This window comes from Erythranthe guttata, chromosome 4, assembly GCF_056151865.1.
Source record: "Erythranthe guttata isolate IM_541 chromosome 4, IM_541, whole genome shotgun sequence".
Lineage (NCBI taxonomy): Eukaryota > Viridiplantae > Streptophyta > Magnoliopsida > Lamiales > Phrymaceae > Erythranthe > Erythranthe guttata.
The window spans coordinates 8,345,551-8,370,821 of record NC_142536.1 but is presented as its reverse complement, the minus strand read 5'-3'; the positions used below and the strand labels follow the sequence as shown (position 1 = coordinate 8,370,821).

General features: G+C 38.2%; 1 protein-coding gene across 1 annotated transcript; it reads left to right on the top strand.

The window, feature by feature from the left end:
• The first annotated feature begins 7,718 nt into the window (after positions 1-7,718).
• Positions 7,719-12,491, top strand: LOC105972793 (uncharacterized). Its single transcript, XM_012997772.2, has 12 exons — positions 7,719-8,531; positions 8,659-8,751; positions 8,925-8,989; positions 9,444-9,498; positions 10,580-10,669; positions 10,759-10,843; positions 10,934-11,029; positions 11,145-11,329; positions 11,411-11,499; positions 11,731-11,833; positions 12,110-12,170; positions 12,281-12,491. The coding sequence occupies exons 1-11, from the start codon at positions 8,481-8,483 to the stop codon at positions 12,152-12,154; spliced, it is 957 nt and encodes a 318-aa protein (XP_012853226.1). The 5' UTR covers positions 7,719-8,480; the 3' UTR covers positions 12,155-12,170; positions 12,281-12,491.
• Positions 12,492-25,271: the final 12,780 nt, after the last annotated feature.

The window sequence follows — 25,271 nt, the reverse complement described above, 5'->3', positions numbered from 1 at the left end:
TGTCATGTCATGTGAGAGAGATTTTTCAAATTCAACAAGTTGTTGTGAATCAGATTTTAATCAAGTCAAAGATGTAATTTCCTTGCTTTTCGATGCCTCCTCAAAGTTGATAGGCTCCGTATCAACAAACAAACAGAATAAGTTTGAATTGTGATTGAGTTGATCATAAATCTCATGTAGAGACCTTGTCTTTCGAGGTCCTTCACTACTCGAACTTTCACCCTCGGAAGAAGATGCAGGTGATGATGGTGGAGTTACTTCATCTACGGGCTCCTCTTCAATTTCCTTAGTTGCAGCCTCAAACGGGTAGAATGTGTAATGCTCCTTTTCTTGAGCATTCCAATCCCACGAACTCTTCTCATCGAACACAACGTCTCGACTGATTTTACTCTTATTCTCAACAGGATCATACAACTTGTATCCTTTTGCAGCTTGATCATAGCCCACAAAAATATACTTTTGGCTTTTGTCGTCAAGTTTCTTTCGTTGTTGGTCCGGAACATGCATATGGGCAATACTCCCAAACATTCTCAAATGTGCTATGCTAGGCTTGAATCCACTCCAAGCCTCTTGTGGTGTTTTCTCAAAAACACTCCTCGTCGAACTCCGGTTTGATAGATACACAGCACAATCAACGGCTTCTGCCCAAAACTCCTTCGGCAATTGTTTGGACTTCAACATGCATCGAACCATGTTCATAATGGATCGATTCTTCCTCTCTGCGACACCGTTTTGCTGGGGTGAGTATGCAACGGTGAGAGGTCTACGAATACCGTGTTCATCACAAAACTTCTTGAACTCACTTGAAGTGAATTCACCTCCACGATCAGATCTCATCGCCTTAATGTGATAGCCGCTTTGCTTCTCGACAAGAGCTTTGAACCTTTTAAAGTTTGAGAATGCCTCCGATTTTTGCTTCAAAAAATAAACCCATGTTTTTCGACTATAATCATCAATGAAAGTCAGAAAATAGCGATTCTCCCCTAGTGATGTAGGTTCAATCGGACCGCATATATCCGTATGGATCAACTCCAACGGTTGCGTTGCTCTTGACAAAGACTCCTTTGGAAAACTTAGTCGAGATTGTTTTCCGGCAATACATCCTTGACATACTTGATCGGGATGATCAATTGATGGTAGTCCCTTCACCACCTTCTTCTTGGACATCATCTTTAGTCCACCAAAGTTGATATGGCCTAGCCTCAAATGCCATAGCCAAGATGGATCCTCGTAACACGCCTTTAAGCACTTCGCCATATCGTGATAGATATTCAATAAGAACATCCGATTGCTTGTCATTGGAATAGTAGCTATCAACGTACCTTGACTATTCTTCAAGTATAGGTTACGACCCTTCATATGGACGTCGTATCCTTTCTCTAGCAGCTGGCCAATACTTAGAATGTTTGTCTTCATTCCCGGCACATAGTAAACATTCTCGATGAATTGGTGTGCTCCACTTTTCAATTTGAAGAGTATTCGCCCTTTACCTTTGATGGTAATCTTCGACATATCTCCAAATGAGATATTTCCCGTCACGGACTCATCGATCTCTACAAACATGTGTTTGTTCCCGCACATGTGGTTGCTCGCACCCGAATCAAGGTACCACGAGCAATCTTTCTCCTCCGTCGATTCTTTACACGCCATTAGGGATAGCTCGGCAACTTGCTTTTCTGTTGCTTCAACATAATGAGTCTTTTCATCATTTGACTCATTTCGACACTCCCAAGCATAGTGTCCATATTTGTGACAATTGTAACATTCAACATCTTTCTTGTCTTGACGCCGATTGAATCCACCTCTTCCACGACCTCTTGTTGGTCGATTCTCTTGCTTCGTATCATCATTGTCATGCGAGGATTGTCCTTCACGACCTCTGCCACGACCACGACCACGACCGCGTCCACGACCACGGCCTCTACCTCTGCCACGAAATCGAGCACCATCGTATTTTGGTCGGTCGACAAGGTTCGTCTTTGCTTGAAGGGCTTGTTCAACTTCGGGCCCTTTGTTTCGCCTCTTGATCTTCTCCTCATGGACTTGTAACTTGCCCAATACCTCGTTCACTTTAAGACTCTCAACGTCGTTTGACTCTTCAATTGCCACGACAATGTAGTCGAACTTAGGATCAAGGGATCGAAGTATTTTTTCGACCACTCTTCTCTCTTCCATTGTTTCACCATTTCTTTCAAGTTGGTTGACGATCGAAACCACCCTTGAGACGTAGTCGGAAACATCTTCGGAGTCTTTCATCTTCAATGACTCGAACTCTCCACGAAGTTATTGGAGTCGTACCTTCTTCACCTTATCAATACCTTTGAAAGCATCGCTAAGAATATCCCACGCTTGCTTCGCCGTAGTAGCTTGAGAAATTTTCTCAAAGTTACTATCATCTACACCGAGTTGGATGATGGATAGCGCTCTTTGATCTTTCACCTTGGCTTCTTTGGATATCTTCCTTTGGGCTTGCCTTAACGAAGCCAAATTCTCCGGTTCAATATATTCTTCTTCAACGGCTTCCCAAACGTCTTGTCCACCAAGGAAAGTTTTCATTTGTATGCTCCATCGATCATAGTTCTCTTTTGCAAGCTTTTGAAATGGGAAAGCTCCATTTGTGGTTGCCATCGATCTTTTCTATTAAGATGTGGCTCTGATGCCACTTTGTTGGATCGATTTAATAATATAGATCGAAAACACGCAGCAGAATAACTTAAAATAGAGAGGAGGAGTAGTGGAGAGGAGATAAAATTATATTACTCACTCAATCAACACGAATATATAAACTCACTCAAGAACTCTCTTGTTTTTCTCTAAAATACTTCTTCTTGTTTTTGACTTGCTACAAATGAAAAACTACATAGACTATTTATAGGATTTTCCTAGCATGTATCTAAACAAATACATGAACACATAATTAATAATATTCTTCCTCCATAGCATTATACATGAATCTCTCTAAAAGACACATTCATGTATTCTTCCACATTCATGAATTCTAGAACCTTCAATACTTTGAACTTGATTAATGAATCTAGCTTATTCATTTCCAACAAAGTGGATTTCAAATGAAGGGGAATTTGCTCGTCTCAAGTACTTGTTGATTCATGAGTGTGAGCAAATACATCTTGGAACCGTGAGCCTGAAGGAGATCCCTTCAGATTTTGCAGAAATATTACCACTTCAAGTGATTGACTTGTACCGCTGCAAAAATTCCCTATTGGCATCGGTAAAGGAAGTATCGGAGGAAAGAGAGAACCTAGGATATGACGCTCTTCAAATTCGAAGTTCTGTGTTTGCACTGCTCAGAATTTCTGTGCAGAGAGGTATCAATCTTGCTCTTGGCAATGGCCTCAGCAGAGATCCTTATGCTGTTGTCAGGATGTCCAAACAGGTTTTGTGTTCTTACTTGTTGTATTGTTTATTTATCTCTTGTTCGTTTTCTTATAGGTTTTTCTAAACAGAATTGCAATTTACTATAAATCATTGCGATGCAGATTTTGAAGACTCATGTTGTTACAAAGACTGTTAATCCCGAATGGCATGACGATTTGACGGTAGCTGTTTTAGATCCTAGTCAACCAGTTTCCGTGATGAGCCTCTTTCGTTAGCGATAAAATTAAAACAAATTATTAGGTTGTCCTATTGATCCTTCTAGTTCTAGACTAGATACAAGTTTTAAAAAAAAGAAAATTCAGTTTGATATATCAAGAACAAATTTGAGCTTTCTAAAATCAGATATTTTTGTTTTTCAATTGTTTTGAGTTTGAATATTAACTAATGCAGTTTTAGTGATCTCAAGATTTGAATCTTCTGCCTCTTTCTTAATGAAAATTCGGTTCGGTATTTGGTAATTTTTTTTTTGAACTCCGATATTCGGTACGGTATACGGTATTGGTGTCCGGTCTACCGTACCGTACCAAATACTGAAATATTTAATATATATTTATTTTTTTTTATTTTTTTTTAAATCCTTTAAGGTTATAAAAATATTCTAAAATACTTAATAGATTGATAATGTTTTCCATTATTTACAAATTAACCTCTATTGATAATCACTTTATGTTTTTAGGGCCGGCTATTGAAATTTGAATGTCAAATTCAAGAATTATTTCGTTTAAATTGTTATTGTACCTTTTCTAAAAGAAGAAAATATATTTCGGTTTTACCGGTACCGAACCGTACTGAACCGAATAATTCGGTAAAAAACGATATACGGAACCGAAATATATTTTTTATTAGAAACCGTAATACATATATGTTGATTCTATGTGTACGTATGGTTGTAGGCAGTGTACGACAAAAACATGTTCAGTGCGGATGAGAAGATGGGAGACGCAGAGTTTGATATTAGACCATTTGTACAAGCGTTTAAGATGCATCCAAATGGCCTACCAAACGGTACAATAACCACAAGAATATTGCCTTCAAGCTCGAATTGCCTGTCCGAAGAGAGTTTCATTTTCTGGAAGGATGACAATCTAATGCAGGATATGTGCCTCGGATTGAGAAATATCGAATCCGGCCTAGTCAAACTTCAGCTGCGGTGGATTGATATTCCTGGCTACGAATATTTATAGACCACATCTTGTTGTCACGTCTCGTTTCTTCGTATCGTGGATTCCTTTTAATAGTTTTATTTTTTCTTTCTTTCCTTCTTTCTTTTGTTTGGTTTTTCGTATTTAAAGTTCTCTGTGAATGAAAACTTCACGTTTATATCCGAAAAAATATTGACTTCTGCAATCCATTTTGGACTTCCGAAAAAAATAGGTATTTTTATGAAAGGGCTAATTCCAATAAGTTTACACCCCCAAATTATATACATATAAATTGTACTCACCTCATCGAACTATTGCCATTTGACAACTACATCCCTGAAATATGGCTTTTGTCAACCACTACCGCAAATATTTAAAATTTTTGCATCTATGGATATATATTAATCCCCAGAAGAATATCTGATATGAAGTTGGAGTTGGCTAGAACCGACATTTCTCGATCCGAGGCACATGTCCTGCATTATGATGCCGTGTTCCCAGAAAACGGAACTCTCTTCGGCTAAGCAATTGGAGTCTACAGGCAGTATTGTTGTTCTCATCTGGAAGACCATGCGGATGATTTATCCAATAGTGTTCTACTATTTGGCCTCATATCAAACTCCGCAGCTCCCATCTTTTCATCCATTTTTTCGTAATACATTGTATATAATAGTCCCATATTTTCATCTATGTCATGGTTATACATTGTCTGAACCCATACCTACTACATACACAGTTAATGAAAATACAATCCACATTTTATATGAATCCATTAAGGCAATTTTCATTAATCTAAAGAGCCTCACCACGTAAACTGGAAGATTAGGATCATCAACGTGAAATGTAATCTCTTCATTCCATTCAGGATTAACATCGTTTTTTACTGCAGAAGTTTTTCTCACCTAGATCAAAAAAAGGTTTCATCATACCAAAATGCAATGGCAAATTACGGCCACCCCCTTGAGGTAAGGTCAAATTACGAAAAAACATCTCTTGTTTGGGTAATTACAACCTCCCCTCAAATATGTGAAGTATTTTTAAGTACTAAAATTCACATGTATTTTCCATGTACTAAAGGTGGGGGTAAGATTGTAATTTCTCAACAAAACATTACAAAATTAATGTCTTTATATTTTTGTGCAGGAAGAGATTGTGCTTGGGCATAAGGTGTCTCGATAAGGCTTGGAGGTGGATAGAGCCAAGATCGCAACAATTCGGTCAAAGAGATCCGGAGCTTTCTACTGCATGCTGGCTTTTATCGGCGTTTCATCAAAGATTTCTCAAAAATCGCCACAACATTATGCAACCTACTCGAGAAGGAGAGGAAGTCAAATTTTGACGGTGAGTGTCTTCAAGCGTTCAATGAGCTTAAGAAAAGGTTAGTGTCGGCTCCTATTATTTCTACGCCAAATTGGGATGAACCGTTTGAGCTTATGTGTGATGCTAGTGATTATGCGGTTGGTGCTGTCTTTGGTTAAAGGAGAGATAAAAAATTTTGGTCAATTAATTATGAGAGATAAAAAATTTCGGTCAATTTATTATGCTAGTAAACCTCTTAACGATGCTCAATCGAATTACACCACTATGGAAAAAGAGTTACTAACAGTTGTGTTTGCCTTTGAAATGTTTCGATCTTATCTTTTAGGTCCTAAGACTATTGTGTTTACTGATCACTTTGCTCTTAAAAACTTATTTGAAATAAAAGATGTAAAACCTAGACTTATTAGATGGATCTTAATGTTACAAGAATTTGACAACGAAATTCGTGATCGAAAGGGTAGTGAAAATTAAATAGCCGATCACTTATCTAGGCTTGAGAATTAAGTGGATGAAAATGAATTTTTGCATTAAGGAAAGCTTCCCTAATGAACAATTGCTTGTTGTTGATAAAGAAGTACCTTGGTTTGCTGATTCTGTGAACTATTTAGCTAGTCAAGTACTTCCACCCGATCTTAATTTACATCAAAGGAGAAATTTTTTGCATGATGTGAAATTTTATTTTTGGGAAAAACCTTTTCTTTTTAGACAATGCAGTAATTTATTGATGTGAGAATGTGTTTCGGAGAACGAGCAACAAGATATACTATTTCACTGTCATGACTTGGATTATGGAGGGCACAAATAACAAACGAAAAAATGGCAACGTGGTTCCCTGGATCAAATAGCAAATGAAAATTTGTAAATTGCAAACGATTATATGACTAAACCTATGGCAAGCGCTAGAATTTGCAAACTTGTTGAATTTGCGATTTCAGATTTACCGAAACGGTCGTGAGATTTTGTTGTCAATTGATTGGAGGAGAAAAATGTGGGATATTATTTAGGGGATTTTTTTTTTTTTATAAATTGTTTGGGGTACTTTTGACACTTTAAAAATAATAAACTTACTAAAAATTGGGTCTTATTAACTGGATTTATACATATATAATCTCTTAGAGCAACTCCAATGCTAGATATTAAAGTTGAGTTATCAAATACTCATTTGATATTTGAAAATTATTTTAATATTAATTTAAAATTCATCTACTCCAACCATGGTTATCAAATTAATTATCAATTGGAAGTTTATGGGTGGTTTTATTTGTAATTGCCACGTGTCAACTTCTGATTGGATGTATAGGAGGTTACATTTTTGATAAATCAATTTCCAGGAAGTATTTTTACAAACCAAATGGTGAATTATTAAAATGGAAACCTCATTTGATAACTCCATTGGAGAAGATTTCTATTTTTAAGTAAATTTTTGAATACTCTATTTGATAACCCATTGGAGTTGGTCTTATAAGAGAACTTATAACAAATTGTCCCAAAAAAATAATTGGCTTAATCACCTAAAACCCTTAGGCTCTGATTGGTTCATGGATTTCAAAATAAGTAAAATGAAAATGCAAAGGAAAAGGAAATCAAGGACTTTTGAAATCCCAATTGTGATTTGTTCCATTGGAAAAATAGTTATGAAAATGATTTTATGGAAAATCATTTTTCTTAGTTTTGTTTGTTTCCTAGGAAAAATGGTGAGAAAACTATCAAAGTAAAATAAAAGTAACAATGAATTATTACTAAAAACTAAATTAAATTTCAATTTTTACTACCTATTATCAATTACCAGAAAAAAATTAAGAATAATAAACTGCAAGGTTCAAGAAGAAACAGTGAAAAGAAAAATTACAAACAAAAAATAGTGCAGTGCGTGTGAGAAGAAGAGAGAGAAGAGAGAGAAGAGGGAGAGGCAGAAGGAGAGAGAAGAGTTGAGGAGAGAGGAGAGAGTAAATGAGAAAGAGAAGAGAGAAGACAAAAATAAGAGAAAGAGGAGAAAGAAGAGAGACAGTGGCCTGCTGAAAATACTCAAGCGATGGAAGATGGAGAAGTTGCCGGCGGCGGCGGAGAGGTAGCCGGCGGCGCCGATGTGGCGTTATCTATCTGATATTCTTTCAAGCATACGGAGATGTTGTGGGTGGCGGCTGTTACAGGTGTTGAGGAGGCAGAGGTCGACGTGGAGGAGCGGCGGAGGTCGGCGTGGAGGAGACGGCAGAGGAGGGGCTGGTGGCGTGGCGGCGGCTGCTACAGCCGGCGTGGAGGTGGTGAAAGACGGTCAATAATTGAATGAGATGGGCCAGTGGGAAAGGATGCCCGATTGCTTTTCCTCATTTTCTTCAATATTTTTGAGGAAAATGAGATTTCCTGATTTCTAGTTATATTTCTTTTCACAATTTTCTTTGAATTACATTACTCACTATTTTACACTTTCACCAAACAGGAAAAATAGAATACTTCGACCTTTCAACTTTTTACTTTAGCATTTTACTTGAACCAATCAGAGCCTTAGTAAAATGGACTCTTATTAATGAGTAATTTTAAGTTTTAAAAATATACAAGTAGTGGAGTTGAAGTGTTTTTCTGGAAAGGAGCTGATGATAGCAGCAATACAATACAGTCATCGTCATGTCAATTGAGATCAAACTCTCTCGATTCAACCGTATCTATCGCCCCGATGTGCGTTCTCTCTCTCTCTCTCTCTCTCTCTCTCTCTCTCTCTCTCTAAATGTTTGTATTGAAATATCATCCTTATATGTATGTATTTGATCTTTTATGTGAGCTGAATAATTGTTGAAAATGAAAGGAAATCCTGGAAGGCAAGTTAATCGCGAGGCTAACTTCTGCAATATCCTACCAATCAATTCGTCTCACCGTTAATGGCGCTGTTAATTTGCAGGTTCTATATTTGCTTGTTTTCCTCCCCCCCCCCCCCCCCCCCCCCCCCCCCTAAAGGTTATCGATTTTAGCTGATTGTTAATTTATTTTTTTATAACTGTATTGTTACTAAATTCACCAATGATTGAAAAATGTTAAAAGGATTTATGTAGCGATTATCCATGAAATTTTTAGGTTCGCGGGGGATCAGCTGGAGTTGTCGAGTCTCTGTACGGCGTCATTAAACCGATTCCAATTGTGTAAGCATCGTCTGCTTATATCTGTGAAATGCTGTTTAAAGCTGTTGTCTGGCAATAATTTTGTGGGATTTTTTATATTTTATTTAACCATTTTTAGAGTAAGTCGGGATTTAATTCACTTATCGTGATTCACTTCGAAAAAGCCAACACGTTGATTTATAGTCAGTAGTTACTTTAATTTTCGAGCTACCACTTAGATATAAAATTTGTATCTTAAATAATCAGAAGGTTTTGAGGTTATATGGTTTGGATGTTGTTTAGTTCGCTGGGACCAGTATTTTTCCTTTTACTTGGAATTTCAATCTGAAGACGAGTTTTTCTCTAGTTTCGTAGGCCAAGAACGATGAAAAGAAACATAAAACATAAGCAATGCGTTTCCCTTAATTATTCACTTCTTATTAATTTTCTTTCGTTGTTATGTTTGCTGCAATTGATTTTGACAATGCATGAACAGGAAGAAGGTTGTTGATATCAGATCATCTGGAAAGATTGGATCAGGTATTACCGAGGTACGATGTTCGATTTCTACTTTGCTGGGTGTTGGAAGTTCTTTTTGAATGTGTGCATGATAAACCACTGTAGCTGTGAGCTAAATCTTCCGTAGAAGCAGTGTCTGTGACAAATCGTAAATGTTTTCTTTTCAATCATATTTAAATGATAGAAGAATTATCTCCTTACCAAGTAAGCTGCAGTAAATGATAGGGGATGATGTCAACCGAACTATGACGGCTGTAGTTTCAGCTGTTAGTTAATCGATAGAAAAGGGATGCGAGTCGGAATATGAAAAATAAGTTTAGCCTAAATGGAAAAGGAAAGGCCATCTTATTTTTTATTTGTTTGAGAATGTGATGATTGGTGTAGTTTTATCATGAATGCTTGAGATTTTTTTTTTTTTTATTTTTTTTATTTTTATTTTTTTATAATTCCGTCCAAAGATATGGAGATGGTAGAAGTGAAAACAAAAACAAAAAACAAAAAACCAAAGGGGTCTTGAAATGTACAAACTATTTAATTACTGACATTTAGAATTAGAAATTCTGGGTTACTACAAACTTATGACTTTCCATATTCATAGTTGAGAACCAAGATATAATTCTGTAGATGAGACTTAGAACAATGAAATAACATTAGTAAGAAACTTATGTGAATGTGAGTCAAATATGTAATTCAAGGGTATTGAAGAATGTTGGCATGATATTAAAGCATTTCTGGTCTGTCGAGAGACTTCTTTTTCCCCCCTTGTCTATGTGCCACGATGCAAAGAGTACTCTAATTAACTTCGTAGCTTGGATAAAAATTAAAAGTATAATATGTTTGGACATAGAATCAGTACAGCGGAGTCCGTGAAATCTCATGTTGCCATACTGAATTGTAGACAATTTGATTTTCGAAATTAGCTTCATTACAAAATTAATTTCAGTAGTTGATGATGTGTATTGATCTAAAAAGTATTCACTAGCAGAAGCTTGTTTGTAGCATTCTAATGTAATGATTATTATTTTCTAACTAGCTTTCGTATATTATTCTCGGTAAAACACAATGTTCTGACCATTCTTGTTAATATGTAATACGCGTTTATCTTTCTACTAGATACCATTTTCTGTGATCCTAAAAGACCCGAAGGAAGAAAATCTCGAAAAGTTTTATGAAACCTTCCATGGAGGCAATATCAGCATCCAGGTAATTATTTCTTTGTATCTGCGGTGGTATTATTCTTTTATTAACAAAATAAAAATTCACTTGCTTAAATTTAATAAATGCCATCATAGTATCTGATAACTGTAGATGTAGTGAGAGGATACTTACACAAATCCTTGTCAGCAACAACAGAATTCATTGTTGAAAGTGAAAAAGGTAAGCACGAATTCACTCTTTATACATGGACATAATCTATGTTGGCACGTATGTGTAGTTGTTGACTCTTTTTGCTGTTACTCTTTTCAGACAATCTTCCACAGAAACCCGTTGCCCCAGAAACGGTCATATTTTATATTACGCAGGATACCCAAAAGCATGCATTACTTCCTGAACTGAAATCAGGTTCGGGTTCTTACTCATTTATTTCCTCTGCTTCAGTTTAATTTTCATATCACATGGCTTTCCTATTTACGTGATGATAAAGTGAAAGCCTAATCATATTGACTAATCTGAATAGGTGGTTTCCGTGTTACGGGGAAAATATGCACTCAATGTTCATTAGTGGATCCTCTTGTTGGAGAGCTAACCGTCGAAAAATCAGCAATTCCTATTCAATCCATCGACATCCACTTGCTTCGAGTCGAATCAATTTTGATTGGAGATAGGATATCAACAGAATCTACTTTGATGCAAACTACTCAGGCATTGACCCTTTTCCTCGATTACTTTGTAAGTCTAGATATCGGTTGATGAGCTGTCATTAAAGGTTGTTTCTCTATTTAGATAGCAGATGGAGATGTTTGTCGTGGCTTGACTCTGCCCATTTACATCATTCTTCCTCGTCTTTTGACTTGTCCAACCATTTTCGCTGGGTAGGTGTTCGATTTTACAATTTTACCCTTTTTTGGTATTTGTGTCTTATTTGCGCCCTCGAAATGCTAATTATAGAATGTATGCATGCTTCAACCGTGAGTGTAAAACAATCTCGAATAATTTAAGGTAGTAGACTATTTGATGTTCAACTTATTTGCATTTTGTATTAACTATCTAACCACAACTACGTATGTCAATTTGTACTTACTATGTGAACTCCTCCTTTGCAGTCCATTTTCGATAGAGTTCAAGGTCAGCATCGTAATTACTTTCCTGTCGGATCAATCTAAGAAACACAAGAAAGTCGCCGACCCAAAAGCTCCAAAATCATGGGTATGTACCGAACTTTTATATTTATTGCCTATTTATTGGCATTAGCAACTGCATACTCTGCTTTATTTTTTAGAATGCATATACAGTAGAGCCTCGATAAATTAATACTCGATAAATTAATAACCTTGATTAAATAATAGTTTCGGTGATAACGTGTCAAATTATTAACTCGATAATTTAATAATTCGCTAAATTAATAGAATTTCCCTAGTCCCGACTGAATTAATTTATAGAGGTTTAACTGTATTCATTTATGTCCTTGTTCTTCAAATTTAGGTGGCAATGGAAAGTGTACCGTTGGAACTGGTCCGCACAATGTGAGAGATACTTCAACAAGGTAACTATCTTATTAAGTCGGATCCCAACAAAATGGACCAATAAATGGTTCTCGAAACTGACAATTCTATTTTTCTATAAACATATGATAATTCTCGTTTTCGTGATCAGAGTTATATTAGATGCTTGGGGAGACAACATAAGCAGTCAGATATGTTCGCGACTCTGCTTTTTTACATTTAGTATTTGCATCAATACTGTTACATTGGATCGATATTTTATACGTTAGATACTATTTACAATTGCACATAACATCAATAGTTACTGGGCGTGTTACAAGGGGATCGGAAAACACCTTTGAATGCATACCATTTTTTATTTATTTTTCTAGTAGCTTTATATCAGGCAATTGCATCCTTTTCTTTTCAGAACCAAAAAAATGAAATGGTCTTGTAATTGGCCATTGCAATACAATTAAACCTCTATAAATTAATACTGTCGGACTAGGGAAATTCTATTAATTTAGCGAGTTAATAATTAAACACGTTTTCACCCCAGTCGGGACTGAGAGAAACTATTATTTAATCGAGGTTATTAATTTATCGATTATTAATTTATCGAGGTTCTATTGTATACAAATTCGAAGAGATTCAAACCTTCGACCGCAGTGGGAAAAGCCTTAATACCACAATTAGATTAAGCATTGATAGTTAACAGACACATGCGGATACATATTCACCGTCGTAGACACTACATTTGGTCTCGACTGAGAGAAATGAAAAATAAAAGGAAATATATTGAAAAATAAACACAAAGTTGTATCAGTGGTTTCGAGCCAAAATATTAACCAATGTTTTGAAAACCGGATCGGAAGTCGAACTGTACAAGTCACTGGGTCACGGTTGGTCCGGTTCCTTTCATTTTCTTCAGTCGATAGATATGGCGGCCACCACTTGTATTGTGCCACATAAGACTAAGATACGCCTAGATCTGTTCATCTACAACATTCTCCGACGAGATTCAGCCACATACGACAACCATTGACGCAAATCCGGCCATGATATGTCTTTTTTAGCTAAAACCCGGTTCTAGGACGGGTTTCGGGTTTTCCGGTTCTCACCGGTCGAACCCGGATTTTGAAAATTGACCCGGTTTTTTGGCTTTTTTGGGTTTTCAAATCTAACCGGACCGGACATGGCGGCGTTTTGCGGTTGAACCGGTCGAACCGGCCGGTCCAGTCCGATTTTCAAAATATTAACATTAACATAAAGCTAGTACATTGTTCGAAACGATTCCCCGTTTTGGCCATTGCATTGCGTTATGCTACGTCATTTATTTCCGTGAAACAAAATTTGAGCACAATGTTTTCAAATTCCGATGTAATTATTGATAAGTTTGAAAACCAACTCATATATACAATTGCAAGCTAACCTGACAAACATAATTGTTGGACTTTTCTTTTCTAGCAGATACATCTCGTGCTGATCGCCTGATCGCTATAAACATGGCCTCTTTCGCATGCAGTGCCCCAATTGTTTACTAATGAGACGCAGTACACATACACTAAGTGCTAGTCTTTTAATGGGAAATGCCGATATACTCATTGGTGGCGTAACCCTTCGACTAGGAACACGTTTAACAGTGATAATACTTAAGCAAATATCTCACGATTCTAAAAGATCAATTACAAGTACTTGTAATAACTGCAAGGACTACATCTAAGTTTGAACAAGGGACAAATATATAGAATGCCTAGATTTTTTTATCATTAATACGAAAAATGATTATTTATTACAAGAATAAATGGAAAGACCACAGCCACAAGTTATCTTGTTGGTCACATACTCTAACATAACCAGTGGTAGACCGACGACTTGTACGACAACTGGCCCAATCAGAGTCGGCATATCGTACTAGATTGAGAACTAGATGCAGAAAGGAATAAACATTTATCAACAATATATTTAAGATAACGAATGATTCGATTGGCAACATCAAGATGGGTAGAATGCGGATTTCGCATGAATTGACTAAGTGTATTTACCGCATATTGAATGTTAGGTCGTGTGACAGTGAGATATAGCAGACGTCCTATGAGACGTCGGTATATTGACGGATTGGAAAGAGAAGTCCCATCGGGTAGAGGTAAACGAAGATGTGGTTCCATTGGAAAATCCGATGGGCGAGAACCAGTCATTCCATAATCAGATAAGATGTCTAGAGTATACTTGCGTTGACATAAAAAAAATGCCTTGTTTAGAGCGAGATACTTCAATACCCAAAAAGTATCGAAGATTACCAAGATCTTTTATGGAAAAATAATTAGCAAGAAATTGTTTGATATTAGAGATAGCGTCATCACTATTTCTTGTGATGATAATATCATCAACGTAGACGAGTATAAAAATGTATGTCTCATTACGAATATATGTAAAAAGACTGTAATCTGAAATGGATTGACGAAAACCTCGACTAATAAGAGTGGTTGAGAACTATTAGAGCAGGTGACCAACAAGCCAACTTGTGGCTGTGGTTTTTCAATTTATTTTTGTAATGAATAATCATTTTTCGTATTAATGATAAAACACCTTGGCATTATATATCTTTGTCCCTTGTTCAAACATAGATATAGTCCTTACAGTTATTACAATTACTTGTAATTGATCTTTTAGGATCGTAAGATATTTACTTAAGTATTATAATTGTTTAGCCGTGTTCCTAGTCGAAGGGTTACGCCACCAATGAGGATATCGGCCTTTCCCATTAAGAGACTAGCACTTAGTATATGTGTACTGCGTCTCATCAGTAAATGGTATTGTGATATCGACATGCATAAGTGGGTGCTCGTAAGTTGACGAGTTCACCGAACTCCCTCATCATAGAAATCTCTAAGTGATTCTCAATAATCGAGTAGAGATCTCTATGGTATAGTTGTACACCATTAGTCCTTAAGACCTAGACATCACCGTGACTTCAATAGAGGACCAGCTGTATCGTGACCTGTTCCTGAGTTTCACCGAGGACCGCCCCAAGGGCCAGTGGGAGGTCTGTGCATTGTAATCGGGGATTCGATCGCTAGAATAGTCTTGGATGTCCTATGTGTTCTCATAGTTTGTAATCTTTAAGTCTCTGGCCGGAGCTGACTAAGTGATGATTAGGGAATTCTATTCTCTAAGTCATGCACGTACCAATTACAACACTTAGAACAATCGCACAGTTAATGAACTAATAAGGAGGTCTCGATGAAACAATGCCTCTAGTTCAATCAGGACATATGAATCGAAGGGATCGTACTGTACGTTAACTATATCACATGGTTCTTGCAGGCACTTCATTTGTATCTAGGGAATCATGACGCGTAGTTGCTAGACACCAATCTTGATTCGTTGTGTGATTAAATTGAAACAAACTTCATCTTAATTGTAACTCTAGGGACTAGTTTAAACCACAAAGAGTTGTGGACCCACGACTAGCTTACACCTGAACCATCGAGGGTCACACTGCTCGTGCACTCAAGTTCTTTGAATAAACGGTCAAAGATAAAAATATTTAATCTTTGCATAATTGGAAGTCGATATGATTGAGTCCAACATTTGTAATTTGGAATTATGAATGAGAATAAGAAAAGGAAAGAACTATGCGAACGTCTTAGTGAACATTCTAAAGTGGGAAGTTTCCAAATTTAGAAAGTCCACTGAATTAGGGTTTCCAGTTTTAGAAACTGGAAATCAAGTATTGACATTTGTAATGACGAGTACGTTTGAATGATTCGGAAAATATAATTGTTATAATTTTTCAATCATTGAGTTGTGAGAAATGAGCAAAGAAAGACTAACGAACTTAAGTGTTGGGCCCGGTCCAACTTAAGCCCGTTAGGAATTTTATGCAAGACACTATAAATATAAGATATATAGGTCTTGCACAATAGACAATACTGTTAGAGTAGGTGACCAACAAGCCAACATGTGGCTGTGGCCTTTCGTATTTATTATTGTAATAAACGAACCTTTATTCGTATTAATGATAAAACACCTTGGCATTCTATATCTTTGTCCCTTTGTCACAAGCATAGATATAGTCCTTACAGTTATTACAAGTACTAGTAATTGATCGTTAGGATCGTGAGATATTTACTTAAGTATTATAACTGTTAAACGTGTTCCTAGCTAGTCGAAGGGTTACGCCACTAATGAGGATATCGGCCTTTCCCATTAAGACTAGCACTTAGTGTATGTGTACTGCATCTCATCAGTAAACGGTATTGTGATATCGGCATGCATAAGTGGGTGCTCGTAAGTTGACGAGTTCACTGAACTCCCTCACCCTAGAAATCTCTAAGTGGTTCCCAATAATCGAGTAGAGATATCTATTGTATAGTTGTACACCATTAGTCCTTATGACCTAGACATCACCGTGACTTCACTAGAGGACCAGCTGTATCGTGACCTGTCCCTGAGTTCCACGGAGGACCATCCCAAGGGCCAGTGTTCGTGCAGTCCGAAATCTAGTGGGAGGTCTGTGCACTGTAGTCGGGGATTCGATCGCTAGAATAGTCTTGGATGTCCTGTGTGTTCCGAAAGTTTGTAATCATTCTAAGTCTCTGGCCAGAGCTAACTAAGTGATGATTAGAGAATTCGATTCTCTAAGTCATGCACGTGACGATTACAACACTTGGAACGATCGCACCGTCATCGAACATATAAAGAGGTCTCGATGAACCAATGCCTCTAGTTCGATCGGGACATATGTATCGAAGGGACCGTACAGTACGTTAACTATATCTGAAGGTTCTTGCAGGCACTTCATTTGTATCTAGGGAATCATGACGCGTAGTTGCTAGACGCCAATCTTGATTCGTTGGGTGATTAAGGTGAAACGAGCTTCATCTTAATCGTAACTCTAAGGGACGAGTTTTGACCACAAAGGTTTGTGGGCCCACGGCTAGCTTACACCTGAACCATCGAGGGTCACACTGCTCGTGCACTTGAGATTTTTGAATAAACGGTCAGAGATAAAATAGTTTATCTTTGCATGATTGGAAGTCAATATGATTGGATCCAACATTCGTAATTTGGAATTATGAATGAGAATAAGAAAAGGAAATGAATAGGCAAACGTATTAGTGAACTTTCTAAATCGGGAAGTTTCCAAATTTAGAAAGTGCACTGAACTAGGGTTTCCACTTTTGGAAAGTTGGAAATTGAGAGTTGGCACTCGTAATGACGAGGATATTATAATGATTCCGAAATTGTAATCGTTGCATTTTTCCGATCATTGAATTGAGAAAGATGAGCAAGTAAAAGGAACTAACGAGCTTAAGCTGTTGGGCCCGGTCCAACTTAAGCCCGTTAGGGTTTTATGCAAGGGACTATAAATACTTGATTTATAGGCCTTGCAAACACACACAAGACCTAATCAAAACCCTAGCCGCTCACCTCTCTCTCTCGGCCTCTCTCCCGCGGCCATCACCGGCGCCGTCGCCGGAACCTCGCCGGAATCGGCCGTTCATTGGCCGATTGCTTTGGTAGTTTCTTTCCTTCTCTTTTTCTTCCGTTTTTCTAACTATTACGTGTCTATGCCACGTGTTTAGTAGATCGAAGTGTACGAGGTGAAATCCGAGAGGAGGAAGATCGAAGATCGAAGAACCAAGGAGCAACACACGAGCCGAAGCCGCATGCGATCCCACGCGCCACCCGAAGACCGCGCGTGAGATACACGCGCCGCTGTGGCCGTCTCGCCGCTGCACCGCTGCTGCCCCGGATTGTACGGATTGGTTTCCGTAGCAATCTCGACTTGCTTAGCGCTCCTACCTCACGTAGGCTTCAAGAGGTAAACACACGAATCTCATGTTTCGATTCGTTTACGTTTAAACTAAATATTCATGTTTGCTTTCGAATGATTTTATGTGATTATGTGTAATCGTTTTAATTGTTGCGAGCATGTTAGTTGGTTTAAACGCGAGCATGTTAATTGGTTTAAATTCAGTTAAACATTTTAGCATGTATGTTGTTTTTAATTTCGCTGGAAGCGCAAAGGTACGCAATTAATTGATTTATATTATCGGGCATGTGTTTATGTGCTTTAAATTCGTTTAATTCGCATAAATTTTTTGTTTTCCGCTGCGTACACGTGCCCGAAACCCAACAGTGGTATCAGAGCTCGCTGCGCAATTAATTGCGTTCGTTTTAATATGCTATGATTTTATGCATGTTCGATTTATTAAAGTAGTGATTGTTGTATTATGTAATTGGGAGTTTTCGTAAGTTTAAAATATTTTTGAAATATTGTTTAGAATTTTTCCAGCTTTAAAATTGTTTAAAATTGGAAAATCGGATCTGAAATTATTTTAAAACTTCGGTTTTTCAATTGTTCGGATCGAACCGGTCGAACCGACCGGTTCGATGGTTGTGTGCGATCTAGTTGACCGAATACACGTGGATTCGGGTCGGTCAGACCGGTTCTCGGTCCGACTGATCCGACCCACTGATTTGGGTCAACCGGACCGGGCAGAACCGGACCGCTTCGGTCCGAACCGATCAGACCGGTTGGGCCGAACCGGTTCACTAGAAAAAAAAAAAAATTTTATTTCAGATTTCTAAAATTAAACTTAAAACAAATTGATTTTAATTTTGGGAAAATTATTTTCAATTAATCCCAATTAGATAATTGGATCGACAATCATCTATTTTAGTAAATAGGTGTTAGATTAATTAATTAATTTGAATTGTTAAATTGATTTCAATTAATAGAACACATTCATAATTTTGATTATGATTCAACTTAATTAGTAGTACCTCAACATTATTTGAATGATTTCTTCTAGTTGAGTTTCTATAATTATTTTGAAAAACTCGATAATTAATTAATGTAATTAATTATGAAATTAGGTCGTATGTTCCTCTTAGGACAATATGCGCTTCCATATACCTTTAGAGAACATATATGTAGGAATCACATAGACCAATCCAAACCTTCTGATGAGATAAAACATTTTAATAAAAATCCCTCATTCTTAATTTAATTAAGATTCATTTCAAGCTATAAAGAAAAACTCAATCTGTTGAGTTATTTCTTTCCTTCTGCCAACGGTTGGATTATGTGTAGCCCTTTACTATAGTGCAGTAAGCCGTGTTAGCGGGGAGTGCTATGGTAGAGTAAGTTGTAATTCAATTGACATAGCGATGAAGGTAGCCATAGAAAAGGGTTATGTTGAATTAACGTGGTCGGCTAGATTAACTAGGGACTGCATTAGTTTGGCATAATCAAGTTCTATGAGCATATTTGATTGGTAGGTTAGACTTGACACACGACGATTTTGATATTCGCGAGATTAACTTAGGTCATTATCAAGTGTGAGGAAAATTAATTTAGGGTCATATTGTGGATATGATTGATTGTGATCTACCTTTGGGCAAATATAATCGGGCTATATTAACTACGGGTTATATTTGTCTATTGGACCTAAAGCCCATTAAGAAAAATCAGTTTTCTCGTTTGTCTACTAGAGGGAAGTGGAACTCGATAAAATTAGTGGGAGAACAATTAAATAACATAAGTCCAAACATTTAATTGTAACAATCATTTAACGCAAATCTCTAATAATCCTCTTCTCCATATGTCTCAGATAATCATGTCTAAGAATCCCATAATGTCAATCCTCGACAATAAACTCAATGGCCCTAATTACCTAGATTGGTTGCGTAGTCTTAAGCTTGTACTAACCGTTGAGGGGCGTCTCTATGTTTTGAACGAGAGACTTCCCGCCACTATACCTGCCACAGCGACTGATGCTGAGAAGGAAACTTATGAAGTTTGAAAGAAAGATGACACTCATGCTAGGTGCTATATGATAGCCACCATGGAGCCCGCGCTTGCGAGGAAATATGAGTCTCACATGCATGCTTTCGACATAAAGCCCCATCTCGATAGCATGTATATTGAGAATATTAGGGCATCGAGGTACGCTGCTACAAAGGAGTTGATCACGACAAGACTGCGCGAAGGGACTTCGGTCCACGAGCACTGTCTCAAAATGATCACTCTCCTTGAAAAGCTAGTGAATCTTGATGTCACCCTCCCAGCCGAGCTCTCGTTGGATTTGATCCTGTTATCTCTCCCTAGTTCCTATGAATCGTTCATAGTGAACTTCAACATGAAGAAACTAGATCCTCCCTTGGATGAGTTAATGAACATGTTGGTCAGCTTCGAGTCCACCATTAAGAAAGAGAAGTCTGTTCTCATTGCTGCTACTTCTGGAAAGAAGAGTTCTTTCCAAAAGAAGAGAAAGGAAAGAGTTCCCTTCCCAAACAGCAAGTTCGAAGTGGGTGAAGGTAGTGGGGGCCCCAAAGCAAAGGTTGGCAAGCAAGTTGATGATGCTTGCCATCACTGTGGAAAGAAAGGACATCGGCGCCGCAACTGCAAGGCTTACCTGAAGCAGAAAGGTTCTGAAAAGGGTACGTATTTCATTGATGTAAATTTGTCTGTCAACTCTTCTTCTTGGGTATTGGATACGGGCTGTGGCTCACATTTGTGCAATGATTTGCAGCTAATGACAAGAAGTCGAAGACTTAGAGCGGGTGAGACCTTCCTAAGGATGGGGAATGGAGCAAGAGTTGCTGCTGAAGCCATTGGCACAATTTACTTAAATGTTTTGGATTCTAGTTTTCCTATTGTTTTGAACGATTGTTTATTTGTTCCGTCCCTCATTAGAAACCTTATTTCTATTCCTGTATTAGACATTGAAGGTTTTACTTTTGTTTTTGGAAATTCGATTTGCATTATACAAAAGAATGAGAATTTTATTTGCAAAGGACGACTATTAAACAACTTGTATGAACTAAATCCAAATGAAATACCTATTAATGTTATATCAGCAAAACGTAAGGAGATAGATCAAAACCCCGCACAACTTTGGCACGCTAGATTAGGTCATGTCTCTTTAAGAAGGATGAACGATTTTGTCAGTGAAGGATTGTTCTCTTTGGAGGACGTGAAATCACTACAAACTTGTGAATCTTGCCTTAAATGGAAAATGACCAAATCACCCTACAAAGGGAAAATGGAACGAGCCGAGGGTCTTTTGGATTTGATCCATACAGACGTATGTGGTCCACTAAGTGTTAGTGCGAAGGGTGGATATAACTACTTCGCTACCTTTACCGACGATTATTCTAGGTATGGGTATGTGTACTTGATGAAGTACAAGTCTGAAACATTTGAAAGGTTCAAAGATTTTAGACACGAAGTGGAAAAGCAACTCGGACTAAGTATTAAGAAGCTGCGATCCGATCGTGGTGGAGAATACTTGAGTATCCAGTTCATTGACTATCTAAAAGAGAATGGGATACAATACCAATGGACTCCACCGGGAACTCCTCAACTTAATGGAGTCTCCGAACGTCAGAATCGAACTTTATTAGATATGGTTCGATCAATGATGGGGTTCACAAACTTACCGGCGTACTTGTGGGGTCATGCACTTCGTACTGCCGCGTATTTGCTGAATAGAGTTAACACCAAAGCAGTTAAATCCACACCTTATGAACTTTGGCATTCCCGGAAACTCAACTACAAACATATTAGGATATGGGGTTGTCCCGCTTATGTGAAGCGATTAGTGGGAGATAAGTTGGATAGTAAATCCGACTTGTGCTATTTTGTGGGGTATCCTGAAGACTCGATGGGATACGAGTTCTACTATATCAAAGAAGCAAAGACGTTTGTTTCGAGAAATGCCACCTTTTTGGAAAGGGAGTTTCTATCCGATAGAAGGGGCAGCATGATAGAACTTGAAGTAGTTCAAGAACCACAAAGTGAAGTTCAAACGCAAGAACAAGTAATCGAACCAATACAACAAACCACTAATATACCTCCTGAACCTACGGTACGTAGATCCGAAAGAGTTCGGAAAATGCCGGATAGGTTATTCCTTCTCGAAAATGATGAAGATCATGTTGATCTTGGACGAGATCCAAGAACATACAATGAGGCCGTATCAGATGCGGACATGGGACATTGGCTAACTGCCATGAAATCCGAAATGGACTCCATGTACTCCAACAAGGTATGGACCTTGGTAGATCCACCTAAGGGAATTGTTCCTATAGGCTGCAAGTGGATCTGTAAAAAGAAAATTGGAGTGGATGGAAAGGTATCGACCTATAAAGCTAGATTGGTAGCGAAAGGTTACACTCAAAGGCAAGGCGTTGACTATGAGGAAACTTTTTCGCCAGTCGCGATGCTGAAGTCCATTAGGATTTTGCTGGCCATAGCTGCGTGGTACGACTACGAGATATGGCAAATGGATGTGAAGACCGCCTTCCTTAATGGAGATATTGAGGAAGAAATTTACATGGCGCAGCCGGAAGGCTTCATATCTTCTGGAAGTGAGCAAAAGGTTTGCAAGCTCCAGCGATCCATTTATGGATTGAAACAAGCATCCCGAAGTTGGAACATTAGGTTCGACTCAACTATCAAAGAGTTTGATTTTGAGAAGAATCCGGAGGAACCTTGTGTATACAAGAAGGTTAGTGGGAGGGCAGTGATATTTTTAGTGCTTTACGTTGATGACATTCTACTCATTGGGAATGACGTAGGAATGTTGCAGCAAACGAAAGCATGGTTGTCCACACGTTTCTCAATGAAGGATTTGGGAGAAGCATCTTATGTATTAGGAATACGCATCTATAGAGATAGAGCGAGAAAGATGCTTGGCTTATCCCAAAGCCTGTACATAGACCGTTATGAAACGGTTTAGTATGGAAGAATCCAAGAAGGGATTCTTGCCAATGTCCCATGGGGTTCGTCTCTCGAAATCTATGTGTCCGCAAACACCTAGTGAAATCGAGGAGATGAAAAGGACACCCTATGCTTATGCTATAGGAAGCATAATGTATGGCATGCTATGTACGAGACCCGATATTGCGTATGCTGTGAGTGTCACAAGCAGATATCAGTCTAACCCCGGCCCGGCTCACTGGAAAGCCGTGAAAGATATCCTCAAGTACTTGCGAATGACTAAGGATATATTTTTGGTCTATGGGGGTGCCGAGTTGAAATTAGAGGGTTTTACCGACTCTAGTTTTCAATCGGACGTGGACGACTCAAAGTCGAATTCTGGATTTATATTCACGCTTAATGGTGGTGCCGTGTGTTGGAAGAGTTCCAAGCAAAACACGACGGCCGATTCCACTACCGAAGCGGAATACATTGCAGCATTCGAAGCTGCAAAGGAAGGGACTTGGATAAGGAAATTCATCCAAGAGTTGGGTGTCATTCCTGATGCTAGTGATCCAGTACCGTTGTACTGTGATAACACCGGAGCCGTGGCGCAAGCTAAGGAGCCGCGATCTCATCAGAAGTTGAAGCATATTCTGAGGAAGTATCATGTGATCCGAGAGATCATTGATAGAGGTGAAGTTAAAGTAGAACGAGTCACCTCGGAAGAGAACGTTGCAGACCCCTTTACGAAGCCTTTATCGAGATCGGTCCATGAGAAACATCGAGAGTCGATGGGATTGCGATTCATGGGTAGTTGGCTTTAGGTCAAGTGGGAGATTGTTAGAGTAGGTGACCAACAAGCCAACATGTGGCTGTGGTCTTTCGTATTTATTATTGTAATAAACGAACCTTTATTCATATTAATGATAAAATACCTTGGCATTCTATATCTTTGTCCCTTTGTCACAAGCATAGATATAGTCCTTACAGTTATTACAAGTACTAGTAATTGATCGTTAGGATCGTGAGATATTTACTTAAGTATTATAACTGTTAAACGTGTTCCTAGTCGAAGGGTTACGCCACTAATGAGGATATCAGCCTTTCCCATTAAAACTAGCACTTAGTGTATGTGTACTGCATCTCATCAGTAAACGGTATTGTGATATCGGCATGCATAAGTGGGTGCTCGTAAGTTGACGAGTTCACTGAACTCCCTCACCCTAGAAATCTCTAAGTGGTTCCCAATAATCGAGTAGAGATATCTATGGTATAGTTGTACACCATTAGTCCTTATGACCTAGACATCACCGTGACTTCACTAGAGGACCAGCTGTATCGTGACCTGTCCCTGAGTTCCACCGAGGACCATCCCAAGGGCCAGTGTTCGTGCAGTCCGAAATCTAGTGGGAGGTCTGTGCATTGTAGTCGGGGATTCGATCGCTAGAATAGTCTTGGATGTCCTGCGTGTTCTGAAAGTTTGTAATCATTGTAAGTCTCTGGCCAGAGTTGACTAAGTGATGATTAGAGAATTCGATTCTCTAAGTCATGCACGTGACTATTACCACACTTGGAACGATCGCACCGTCATCGAACATATAAAGAGGTCTCGATGAACCAATGCCTCTAGTTCGATCGGGACATATGTATCGAAGGGACCGTACTGTACGTTAACTATATCTGAAGGTTCTTGCAGGCACTTCATTTGTATCTAGGGAATCATGACGCGTGGTTGCTAGACGCCAATCTTGATTCGTTGGGTGATTAAGGTGAAACGAGCTTCATCTTAATCGTAACTCTAAGGGATGAGTTTTGACCACAAAGGGTTGTGGGCCCACGGCTAGCTTACACCTGAACCATCGAGGGTCACACTGCTCGGGCACATGAGATCTTTGAATAAACGGTCAGAGATAAAATAGTTTATCTTTGCATGATTGGAAGTCAATATGATTGGATCCAACATTCGTAATTTGGAATTATGAATGAGAATAAGAAAAGGAAACGAATAGGCGAACGTATTAGTGAACTTTCTAAATCGGGATGTTTCCAAATTTAGAAAGTGCACTGAACTAGGGTTTCCACTTTTGGAAAGTTGGAAATTGTGTAGCACCCCCCTTCTTATCGGGCGATAAATCGAACCGGTTTATCGGAATATTCAATTAAACTAGAGGAAGCAAAGGATCTCTTTGTAATTTTTAAAACTTTGGAATGGGACGAAAATGCAATTATTAAAACTTTGCATTTTTTTTTTTTTTTCGAAATATTTCTTAGGTTACTTTTAGCCGAATAAAGGTTTCGTTTGGAAACAAATTTCGAGAGGAGGATTTTCATTCGAGTGCTACACTATCAACTATCGATTTTGGTTCGAAAAGAAATCAGATTTTTGAAAGGGTATTTTGGTGATTAATTCGAAAATTACTAATTGAGGCGCGGAAATAACGAA

Bases quoted from the DNA above. Each gene is read 5' to 3' on its own strand.
- LOC105972793 (XM_012997772.2), top strand. From the start codon at position 8,481: ATGTCAATTGAGATCAAACTCTCTCGATTCAACCGTATCTATCGCCCC. The intron at 9,499-10,579 runs GTACGATGTTCG...TCTTTCTACTAG, and splicing joins TTGGATCAGGTATTACCGAG to ATACCATTTTCTGTGATCCT. The intron at 10,670-10,758 runs GTAATTATTTCT...ATGCCATCATAG, and splicing joins GAGGCAATATCAGCATCCAG to TATCTGATAACTGTAGATGT.